Source organism: Gavialis gangeticus, unplaced genomic scaffold (assembly GCF_001723915.1).
Source record: "Gavialis gangeticus isolate Ggan-Ray unplaced genomic scaffold, GavGan_comp1, whole genome shotgun sequence".
Classification (NCBI taxonomy): domain Eukaryota; kingdom Metazoa; phylum Chordata; order Crocodylia; family Gavialidae; genus Gavialis; species Gavialis gangeticus.
The window spans coordinates 45,915,012-45,927,762 of NW_017729031.1; the positions used below are offsets into that span (position 1 = coordinate 45,915,012).

At 40.3% G+C, this 12,751-nt stretch overlaps 1 protein-coding gene across 1 annotated transcript in view; it reads right to left on the minus strand.

The window, feature by feature from the left end:
- The window catches only part of KCNH7 (potassium voltage-gated channel subfamily H member 7), a 483,070-nt gene that overhangs the window by 16,593 nt on the left and 453,726 nt on the right, over positions 1 to 12,751 (minus strand). The window contains exon 13 of the mRNA XM_019522712.1: positions 2,145 to 2,408. Within this exon, the coding sequence (XP_019378257.1) occupies positions 2,145 to 2,408 (264 nt within the window). The remainder of the gene's footprint in view (positions 1 to 2,144; positions 2,409 to 12,751) is intronic.

Consider the following 12,751-nt stretch of genomic DNA (forward strand, 5'->3'; position numbering starts at 1 on the left):
CTTCACAAGATCCTTTGGATTAGCTGGGAGAATAGATACACAAAGATCAGTGTCTTGGCCGAAGCAAATTCCAACAGCATTGAGGCCATGATCATCCAAAACCAACTTTGCTGTACAGGTCATGTTTGCATGCCTGACTCCCACCTTCTAAAGAGAATCTTTTTCTCACAGCTGAAAGAAGGTCAGTGAAGTAGTGGAGGGCAAAGAAAGTGCTGCAAAGACAACCTGAAGGCAAACATGGAGGGGTGTAACATCAATATCAGTATTTGGGAGACCCTTTCTCAGGACTAACCAAAATGGAGGAATACTCTTTGGGAGGGATCTCAACACTTTGAAACAGTTCGTTGACAGGCGGAAGAGGAATAGAGGAAGAGGCAAAAAGAACATCAGAACATTCAGTGCAGCAACACAGTGCCCATCCCTCCTGGAAACACTTGTCCTCACTGCGACAAGACACGTGGATCTAAAATTGGGCTATGGAGCCATCTGCGGAATCACTATTAAGCTCCTTGGAAGATAATCTTACTCATTCATGAGTGATCGCCCATCATATCACATTCCAAAATGTAAATTAATGACCAACATTAAAGCAACTGTTATGTGTTATGTTATCTGTCATATTGACAAAGAATTATGGTTTCTTTCACATTTATGAGTTCATTTATATGAATACTTAATAATTCTAAGCTTATAAATTCATAGTTTAAATTTATATGGAGTTTATTTTAGAATGTCATTATGTTTACAATTGCCTTTATACAAAATAAAATCAATAACTGATTACAGGAATGAGAGTTTAATTTAAAATGTTGATTGGTTGAATTTAATGTTTTTATGAAAGTGGCAAGAAAGGCAACCAGCTTTTCAAATGTGCTACTAAAATCTCAGGATTACAAAGGAAAAAAATATGCAATCTTAATTAAAATATACGCCCTTTTGACAGACTAAATTTAGCTCAGAGTAAAATCTGCAATAGGTTGCCTTGGAAAATGTTGCTATAGTTGCAAGGACACATTTCTGGCTACCAGCAAGGGAAAGATAAGCTTTCAAATTGCAATATGTACACAGCTAGTTTATGTGGCTCAGCATTTGACCTTAGCCCAAGAAGACCAGTTTTCATATTGCTGGATTTCTGGAATGTTAAAAATATGTTGTTTGAGAGGATTATTTTTTAGAAGCATTTTAAATACTACCCTCAAAAACTAAAGTTGATCTAATATGTAGTTAAATTTACTGTGCCAAGAAACAAATTGAGGGAAACAGCAGTAAGTACTGAATATACAAGTCTTTTCAGACTTAAATAACTGCAAACAAACCTTCAGCAACATTTGTTAATGTTGTACTAAAACTTAACCATTTCATTTGTTCACTCTGAATTTCACTGAGACAATTAAGGCTTTAATAAAAGAAATAATACATTCAATGTTGTGATAGAAAGCAACCACTCCATTTTAACTTAACTGAGATGGCTTAATCTTTGCAAAACATTTGCCATATATACAAGGGGCTAAATCCTGCTCTATTTACTCATCTAAATTTCCTGCTGAAGTCAAGCAAGACTTGTTCCGATTTATGATATGGCTTCATGAAACTCATATTTAGTATCCCTTCTGTTAAACAGAAGATACCCCATCCAGGATTTTGTGCTGCTATCTAACACTGTAGCACAATGTACATTCCATCTTTCAACATGTTTGATGGATTCTCTGCCAGTATAAATCCTAGTTTACAGCAATGAAAGACAATCTCAAGTCCATATCTTCAAACACTGGACCCATGCAACATTAGTGGGTACCTTTAATATTTTTGCTTAAGGATTTGAATCTAAGAAGATTCAGTGATGGAGTGATTCATTGCCAACACCTCAGCTAAAACTCAAGAGCTTCTCATTTTCCATTTTATTCCTAATCTACCAAATTACATTCCCTTCATGGGAAACATCTTGGGTTGAATATTCTCTATATGAACTAGAAGAATATTCTTTGTGAATGTTTAATGAAACACTTAAAAATAAATTCCTCTGTTATTTGTCACTGGAGCCATTCAGAAAAGTGTTTTTTCTTTCTTTTTTTTTTTCTCATTGGTCCTCAGAGCAGAGAGTTGAATAGTCCAGCTTTACAAAAGAGCAGAACAGATTAAATTACCTTTACAAGAATGACTTCTTTTGTCAATGTGTATCCTTTCTGCTATGTGCACCACTTCTTCAAAGTCCAGCCCTGTAGTTTTGCCTGTCACTGATGGGTAATCAATTATTCCAGCAAACAGGGGTTTCTGCTCATCCTCAATGGACGATACAAAAGATGATGACCCACTTTTCTTCTCCTCGTAGTGCTTCCTTGTATATTGATAATGCCTGGTGCTATCCACTGAATCCTCAGGATCATTCTGATTGTTCTCTTTGTAATAGCCTGTCAAATAGAAATAATTGTATATAATAATGTGTGGTGTATGAAATCTTGTTCCAATTTATTCTGGGTCTCAGGGGCAGAGTAGAAGTTATTATTATCCCATTTAGCAGGTTCAATCTCTGGTAGGAATAATATAACTTTAAAGCCTTTTCTGTTAGGGAGCACTGCAGAGGTGCTGGAGATGTTCTCTCTGATTCCTAGATAAAAGAAGAGATGCATTTCAATAGCAGTCCCTGATGACATTCCCTAGGTATTCATGAGGGATTAACAGGTCCCTCCAGCATGCTTCATTATGGAGCATATTGCTCATTTTATAATTGCAAAGACCTCAACACATCCCCTATATTTTCTTACTGTTTTTTTTCACTTCTGAAAATGAAGTGGCAGAAAGTTTTACACCTTAGTAATGAACAACCATATAAACATTTAGTTACACGTTAAATAAATGAATCCCTTATTTAATTTCCCCTTTGACTGTGTTTGCTCCCCCTTGGGACTGCCAGGGTTATCAAATTCAATACATTCAGAGTGTGTTTGTCTGCTCATTAAGATGTATAACGTGCAAGGATCAAATGCAATTGTGCACCATCATTCACACTGGCTACCTATTGATTTCTTGGGGCAGTTTAAGATGTATTTTTTGACACAGAAAGCCCTAAATGGCTTGGGGCAAACCTCATCAAAGGGTCATATATTCTGGGCATTAGTTCCACACTCATGTTTAGCAGAGATAATTGGGATGGGGAAGGAATAATAAATAGAAGAGGGCTGCTAGAATTTTCTGTGGGAGGTTCTCACTTTTAGAAACTACTGGCCTAGACTTGGTCCAAAATATCTTAGTTCTGTTTATTCTTAGAGTCATAGAGTCAATGGACCAGGAGGGACCTGTAAGATCATCAAGTCTGGTCCCCTGCCAACTGGCGAGGTTAAAGCACTCATACTAGCTCAATGAGGTGCGTATCCAGCCTCCCCTTGAACACCTGTAAGGATGGCGACTGCACCACCTTCTTAGGGTGACTTCAAAGTTTATCTATTTCCCTGACTTTTGGGGAAGAAAAAGACATGACAAGGCTGGGGTGTATGGCAAGAAGGACTTTGGTTGAATGCAGAATTCCTCTTTGGTTAATAATGGGTGAGGAACAGCTGTAGTTTAATCCTTTTGTGCAGCTGTATTTTCATTCATAGCAAAGACGTTGGGTAGGTGCCTTTTAAAAATTTATTATAAACTGAAAAAAGAAATAAAACAGGGATTAAAGCCAACAATGGTTGTAGATTAAATACCAGTATAGAAACCTCTTCATTTGTCTTTAGTAAAACACTTAAAGTGAGTTTTATTGGATGATTTCAAATCCAGTATTTTAATTTGCCTATTTTTAACATACATGTTGAGATTATTTCAGTCCTGAAAAATGTATTTAGAACACATTTTACCAGGGTAGTCTCAATAAGATATAAATACTGTAACTAGTTTGCATTAACTTCCTGGGGAGACAGCATGATTCCCCATCTGCTTGCTGCTAATTACTAATCAACATAATTCTGGAATGACTGTAATCATCACTACAATGGTTAATACAGCATTAAATATTTTTCCTTGGTTGTTTCTTCTCCTTTAACGATGTTTTCCGGTCACTGTCCACAAGAAAAGTTAATTGCTGTCTGACCTACCTTTAGGAGATCTGCATATATAGGGCACCATTCCTGCACCAATCAAATCTCACCTCCTTCAAAATCTGGGCATTTATCTCCTAAATCCAGAGATCTACCTTAGTGAGACTGCAGGTGATGCTGACTAAGACGGGGGTGAAGTCAGGGTGAATGGCCCACACCTGCATTTATTTCAAAGGAATCTTCAAAGGAAATCAATGCACTTCTGTGGTAATCTTTTTAATAAAGATACTTGTCTTTATGTGGTGAAGCCATACCTGTAGGTGGCTCAGCAGTGGCGCTCAGGTGAGGAACGGATGCAGAGAACTTGCCCTTGTGTGGCTCTCAAGGGTTTGTGGCTGATTCTATAGATGGCCATCCCATCTGCAGATGGGACAACTGGGGAGAAAGGTACATAAAAAGATTCTAATGGAAATTTCAATCCCCTTTGCTTCCCCTTACACCACAAGTTTTCCTTTGGAAGTGGATGAGGGAACTGCATTTTATAGCAGTCACTCTCAGTCTAAGGGCCTTGTTACACAGTAATTTTAGATGACTTCTGGAGCTCTTGACCCCTGGATTGGCTGCACATTAGTACCTTTTTAAGTGGCTTAAAGCACTCATTATTTGGTTTAAAGTTACACCATTCCAGGGCAGGATTATCTTTAATCTACCTAATTTTCCTTCTGTTTCATTAGGGCTTGGCCACTCTCCACAGCTCTTTTACCCGAGTTGAAGTCCTCCAGCATCCCAGGATGCAGTGGCCCTTCCTGAGTCAGGGTGAGTGGAGATACTGGGGTGCAGTGGGGCCGGAGGAACAGTGCCTTGCCCCATGGGCATGTTGGGTAGAATGAGCACCGCAGCTCTGGAGTGCCTGGTGGCAGGAGTGCTACCCCCAACCACTCAGATTGGCTCTGCTCCCACTGAGAGCAGTGAGCTCGTCCTGCTCCTAGCTCCTAGTCCTGCTCCTGCTCATCAAGCCTCTAGTGGCAAGTCTCAGCTATGCAGGTGAAGGACACCCAGAGACAGTTTTTTCCCCTTAAAGCATGACTGTTCCACTAAGCTTATCAACACTAAGCCAATTGACATTTGTGTGGCTTTCAGCATGAGGTGTAACGAGCAAATGTTTGAAATTGTCACATTTTTGACAATTTCTTATGCTTACAAAAATTTGTGAATCAATCAGAACAGACATAGGCTATTTTTAAACACTGATTGATTGAGTACATATTTTCAAGAGCAGTTTAGACAGAAACTTGACTGGGATGGTTTAATCAGAGATGATCCTGCCTTGAGCAGAGGGGCTAGACTAGATGACCTCATGAGGTACTTTTCAGCCCCAATTTATGATGATCCTGTGATCCTATGTGTTTACAAAGGGAGGTCATTGAGGCTATTTTAACACAGACTAGAGAAATCACATAGTGGCTGAAGTGGAAAGGGCAGAGAAATCTAAAATATTTATGTACCAATCACTATAAGGCTGCAACCAGATGCCACTTTGTTGCTGCCATAAAAATGTTTATAGCAGAACAATGCAAAAGAAAACAGATATCCATGCCCTTTGCTGCACCATAGGTACCCAAATTTGTGGACATGACAAAAGGTTACATCCTAGAGGCATGCCACTATTCTGTGGTGGATGAGTTTGTTTTAAGGCAGGAGAGCATGGGCAGCCTGGAGATGCCTGCTCGCTCCAGTCATCCCAGGAAGGAGCACTGGGGGCTTTAAGGGCCTGATCCCTAGAGAAATTCCCTGGGCACACAGGATCAGGCCCCTGAACCCCAGGGCATCTGCCTGCGTTTCCCCATTTGCAGATGGGAGGTGTTGCCCCACAGGATTTAGCACCTGAAGCTCCAGGATTAGCAGGGGCCTGACCTTCCAGAAGAGTGGGCAATATATGTTTTGCCCAATGAAATGGATCAGCTGCGCCAAGACACATTCCAGCACAGCTGGTCTGCTTCATTTGGCAACATCCATAGGCAGTTAGCCAGATTTTGCCCTCAGTTACACTGCTGTAAAACAGATGTGGTTCCACTAATCTCATTACAGTTTATCTGGATTTGCATTGATACAGTTGGTAGCATACTGGGTGCTAGATGTCCCTGAAGCAAGTGTAGTGGGCACCTAACGTTGGAGCAAAAGACTGGAATACACGAAGGGAAGGCTTTTGCCAATGCTACCGTGTAGGTACCTTCCAGAGTCAAGGAGGTTAACTTTTGTTCATTTTTTCCAATGTCATAACATACAACCTTGTATGTAGAGCCATTATTGCATCTGCTGGTTGTGTTGCTGTGTTCAGAACTTCTACCATGCCTTTGTATTGAAGTTGCTCCAAAAAGGTTTTCATTTGGACAGAAAATCATCTGCGTAAATAATTATAACATATACTAATGCACTGAGAACAATACCATGATCTTGTGTGGCTAAAATATGAATAAAAAATGGAAAGTGCATTCTTTACCTGGTTCTCAACAACAGGAGCTAATGGAGTACATAGGGCAGTTCAGCTGAAATACATTACAAGTAGTCTCTAGGTAATTCTTTATTTAGATAGGGCACTACCATTTCTGCCCTTTTCTAATGAAACCATGTCATTGAGTTGGAATGAATGTTTCAGATGAGAGAAATGGCTTTTCTCTGCTAAGTCTTTTTTTAGTACAAGGATAAGCACATAAGTTCAGTCTTCATCACACAGACTTGCAATTCCCCACCCCACCTTTCCCTTTCTATTCGACTGAAAAAAAGATTTTGGCAATTAAAAAAAATGTATTCCCTGCAGAATGACCCTTATTCCCTACCATCTTCTAATAACATAGGTTTTCCTTTCTGATTTATATAGCTAAGAAACACTTTTTTGAGACTGATTATTCTATATTTTCCTGCTTTGACAAACATCTATACAAACATAATTTGCACTCTTTGTGAAACTCATGTTAGCCTGCAATGTGTTTTGGGTGTCTGCCAAACAGCACAAATGAAATGAATGATACTGAAAAGTCCTGACTTATGAAGACATCAGCAACTCTGAAAAATAATAAAACCCTTGAATTCCTACAAACTATGGGAAGGCCTGCTTCTTCCCCCACGCCAAGTCCCCCCCCTCACCTGGGGAAAAAGGGAGGAAATGGACATATGAGCTGTGTAACAAATATATATCCTTGAAATGTTTTTTTCTTACAGTACTTTTGTGAATCTTTTTAAGTGTACCAATTACTATGGATCATACATTTTCTTACTTCTCATGCTCACCAAGTAATACTAAAGTTCATTACAGTTCAGTGAATAGTACCACATGTAAACTTTAATTTTACATTTCATACTGCTGCAGATGTTGATACTAGTAAAAGTGGAATAGCGTTTTTAATAGTACTGATATTTGTTACCTAAAATGTGTCTTGCTGAACTGGACTAGTTTTCTAACCTGCTGCTTCAGAAAATGGCAAACTTTTCCCTTTTCTTCCCTACCCTTGTTATCATTTAGATGTATATCTCATTTAATTTTGTGTAGGAGACAAAGTGTGTAACTTCCTAACTCCTGCAAAAAAATGATTCACATCCCAAACCAAGGCAGATAATCTTTATCATTAACATGTATCGTGTAACTACAAATATGCTCTATGGGCACAACATTTTCCAATTCCTTTTAAAATCTTACTGCATCAATTTATGCTGCATCAAGTCAACCAGTTCCTGAGAAGTTTTACACTGTGACTATGAAGCAGGGTTGACTAAATGCTGAAGATTATTTTGCAAACTTCCACTCCACTCCTAGCAGATGTTTGGTTCAGCCATCATGGCCCCCTTTTGTGTTTGATATTCATGTGGAAATGGTTTTGTTTGCAGGAATTGGTTGGAGGGCGGTAGTCTCTATATGAGTATCCATATATACCCACTAGCAAAAGTGATTGATAGAATTCTCTATTAGCTATTTATTATTGTTCCATTTAAAATATCAGCTGTCCAAACTACAAGTAGAAACAGTAACATATGACTTAGATAACCAGCGATACACCAAAACAGCAAACAATGAGGTAAGAAAGAAGTCTGTGAACACCACCACCATCAAATGATTATGGAAAACGCGTTTTCAAAACTGTACAAAAAATGTTGACGCACAAATTGCACATCTCTGCACGCAAAGACATGCATATCCTTTCCACCTGTCTTATCAGGAAGTGTGAGTCATTGTTTAAGGCAGACTTTGAGCAGGGCAACGTAAACCAGGGAAGTTTTATTCCCCATTCCAGTAATCAGAGTTTTTCATTTGGTATCAAAGCAAATATTGTAGACACTGGATATATCTACGTGAGATGCTGACTGCATGGTAGCCGAAAAATACTACACAGTAGCATGTCACAGTACAGACAGTTCTAATATGCTACTGTGCAGTAGCATCACTTCGAAGATGTTTGCCAGCGCTACTGTACAGTAACTCCAGTTACTGCACTTTTATTTATTTTGCTAATACAAGTGCTAAATAAATGTGCAGTATCAACTGTGCAGTAGCATCTCATGTAGATATGACCAGTGTGTAAAATTCACAGAACAACATAAGATATGTAGACACTTATTTGCTTCATATTTAATTAGAGTCACGGTCAGAAGGGGTAGGGCTTGCTGACAGAGCAAGTAAAGCATCTTGTTACAGATCTAGAGATGCAAGTTTGATCCCTGCCCTGTACCCATGGTGAAAGCCATCCCAATTCATGTAGCTGTAGCACAGAAAATACAAAATCAAGGAAAACAGTAATAAAATAGGTTAGAATCCTCTGAGATACTTTGTTATAGCAGTTAAATCCCTGTCCTGGATATGAAGAGATCTAGTTTTTGTTCTTTTGTCTCTCTCACAATTCTGTGCGTTTTCCTATCTAAAAATAATAATTGCATTTCTATGCTATATTTGTATAACATTTTCCATTCATTATTCATAAATAGTTATGAGTTCAGAGATAATACTATGTACCCAGTTCACAAGGTTGGTGATTTTTAATACATTGACTTCAAGAATTTCAGACGCAAAGCTCTATGGATGTGCAAATCATTATTATAGGAGAAATTATTATGAGCTTCAGTAGATTTATTTTTCAGTAAAAATAGAATATATGCACACCAACTTTATTTAAATAATATTAAGGACCATATTTTTAAGTGTTAGTCTTTTCTTTTGCATCCAAAATTGGCAAATGTAAATAACTGCAGTTTTTCTACCTAACTGGTCCTGGACACAAATTGTTAGAGAGAAGGTTCAGGCTGGACATCAGGAGACACTACTTTAAGTTAGGGCTGCCAGGCTCTGGAATGGGCTCCCAAGGGAGGTGGTGCTGTCTCCTATCTTGGGCGTCTTCAGGAGGAGACTGGATAGATATTTGGCTGGGGTGATATGATCCCAGCACCCATTCCTGCCTGGGGCATGGGGTCAGACCTGATGATCTGTTTAGGTCCCTTCCGACCCTAAGTACTATGATACTATGATACAAATTAAATGATTAGAGGAAGATGCTTTTGATTTCCAGGTGCTGTTGTGTTCCTATATCCAAAATACTTAAATTATGAATGAAGAAAATGGAAATTTAGTTATGGCTAGGGAGAATATTTGACTCTGAAGGCAATCATCAAATGCTGTGAAATTTAGAAATCGGCACCTGGAACTCTATTTTTAACAACCTGGAACAGTGTGGAATTCTGCAAAGGTCTCTGAACACTGGGGAATTTTATGTATCGTGTGTTGCAATACCTTTGTTCAGCACAATGAAAGAATTAAGGACAGACTAATAGTTCTTCACATTCACTTTCTTTAATCTTAATAGTCAAAATAATCTTTTATAATTATTTTAATATGAAAGTTTATTGTATGGAAGTTCCCTTGCCTTTCACTAATGGAAAGCTACAATAATAAGTATTTAGTCCACATGACAGGCAGAACTAAAGGTCACAGTGGGTGGGTCTACACAAGATGCTTTACTGAGCAGTAGACTAAGTGTCACCATGTACATGTGTGCACCATATACTACAGTAAATTAGTTTACTGTGCCATTAGGTACTACCTGTAAGTACAGGTAGTAAACAACTTGCGCAGTAGATACTGTGCAATAATAGTTGTGTGGACACTGTAGACACTCATGTAGATGTTGACTGGGAGCAAATTTTCTTCCCGTCAGCCTAGGCAGTAGGGGGCCACAGGCGAGAGGGAGTTTTCTGTCCCCAGTCTTTGCACTGCTCAACTCCCCAGCCCCCTCTCCCCCCCAGCAGCTGGGAGCCAAGCCGCACTGGGACTGGAGAATTCTCTGCACCCTGTCCTGGCTCCTGGCATGTAGCTGGCAGCTCCAGAGGGTGAGTAGAGGCTGGGAACCCTTTGATGTGCATAGTGAAGAGAACCACCCCCAGGATGCATCCCTTCCTGATGTGCATGGGGCCAGAGTTCTCCTGCCCCCATGCCCACTGTAACTGGCCCCATACCCCTTACCAGCTCCCAGGCTAGCATCTGGGGGAACCTACAGCTCCCCCTGCTTGCTGCAAGGGGGCGGAGTAGGGCGGGAGCAAATCTGCTCCCAACAGGTAGCATGTATAGACATCCCAGGAAGGCTTACTGTGCAGTATTTTACTGTTCAGTAAGTCTACTGTGAATTACTATCACATGTAGATGTGCCCAGTGGGTGTATATTCATGCAGTGTTTACTGTGGTGATATGTAATTAACTCTGCAGTAAAGTCTCAGCACCTACACATGTGCCCCTATTAGGCCACAGAAAACTAATTAACTTTGCCATAGGTTAGTACTTGTAGACACACATTCTATCCTGTGGTGGCAGCATTATTTAATGCACCAATATTACACAAAAATTGTTGATGCTGACTTGGTGCAGAGTCACTTGGATGGACTGGATGTGTTTAAGTCAGCAGGCCCAGATGAGCTGCATCTGAGAGTACTGAAGGAACTGGTCAGGCTCAAAGCAGAACCACTGGTGGGCTGTTTGAGTGCTTGTGGTGCTTGGTTCAGGTTCCGATAGACTGGAAAAGGACCAATGTGGTCCCTATTTTCAAGAAGGGGAGGAAGGAGGATCTGAGTCTCTGAGATTCTCTAGTTGTGGGAATCGATGTGGATTTCTGAGGATTCCCAAGCCAGGAGGAGACCCATGGGCTGGGTGATGGCCATGACCGCTCAGAAGGATTTCTCGAGTTGGAGGAAGAAAGTTTTCTTTTGATACTTATTAGAATATTTACCTATATATATATTGAATAAGAAATAATATGTATATTATAATTCAATAAACTATAAAAAGTTAAGAGCATTGGTGTGGAGTTGACTTTATAGAGGAAAGAGGGACCCATGCTCAAATCACTGGAGTCCCTCTCACAGCACTGTCGCCTGCCTCATCTATCCCTTCCAATTGAGGACGGGCACACCCTTGGGTGTTCCTGGGTTACATAAGTAATTATAGTCCAGTCAGTCTCACCTCCATCCTTGAAAAAGTCTTTGAAAAGATGATTAAGGATCATGTGAGTCTAGCAGGAAAAATGATGCAGCAGGGCAAACAGCATGGATTTGTAGTAGGTAGATCATGCCTGACTTATCTGGTTTCTTTTTATGACCAGGTCACAAAACGCTTAGATGCAGGAGTAGAGGTAGATGTCATTTACTTGGATTTTAGGAAAGCTTTAGATATGGTATCTCATCCCATTCTTATAAATAAATTAAGAGGCTGTGACTTAGATGATTACACAGTTTGGTGAGTGGCAAATTGGCTTGTGGGTCACACCCAGAGAATGGTAGTGGACGGGTCAGTATCAACCTGGAAGGATGTGGGCAGTGGGGTCCTGCAGGGCTCAGTCCTTGGACCTGTACTCTTCAATGTTTTCATCAGTGACTTGGATGTGGGTGTGAAGTGTACTCTGCCCACGTTTGCAGATGATACTAAATTGTATGGTGAAGTGAACACACCAAAGGGTAGGAAACAATTGCAGGTGGCCTGGACAGGCTGGAAAAGTGGGCAGAACTCAGTAGGATGCAGCTCAACAAGGACAAATGCAGAGTGCTGCACCTAGGGCATAAAAATTTCAAGCACACTTACTGGCTGGGAAATGACACTCTCAACAGCACAGAGGCAGAAAGGGATCTCAGAGTCATAGTGGACATAAAGATGAACATGAGTCATAAGTGTGATGAAATCATCAGCAAAACTAACCAAACTTTATCAAGTATCACCAAGGAAGTGATACTTCCCTTCTATGCAGCATTAGTTAGACCACAGTTGGAGTACTGCATCTAGTTTTGGGTGCCATACTTTAAGAAGTATGTGGATAAGCTCAAGAGGGTCCAGAGGAGGTCCATGTTTATGGTTAAGGGGTTGTAGACCAAGCCCTATGAGGAGAGACTAAGGGACCTGGACCTCTTCAGCTTCCACAAGGGAAGGCTGAGAGGTGATCTTGTGGCTGCCTACAAATTCATTAAGGGGGAATATCAAGGAATTGGAGAAGCTCTGTTCACCAGGGTGCCTCTTGGGGTAACAAAGAACAATGGGCACAAACTGACAGAGAGCAGATTTATAGTTTCATAGTTTCTAGGATCGGAAGGGACCTGAGCAGATCATCTAGTCCGACCCCCTGCCATGGCAGGAATAGCATTGGGGTCAACTGACCCCAGTAAGGTGGTCATCCAACCTCCTCTTAAAAACCCCCAGGGTGGGAACCTGCACC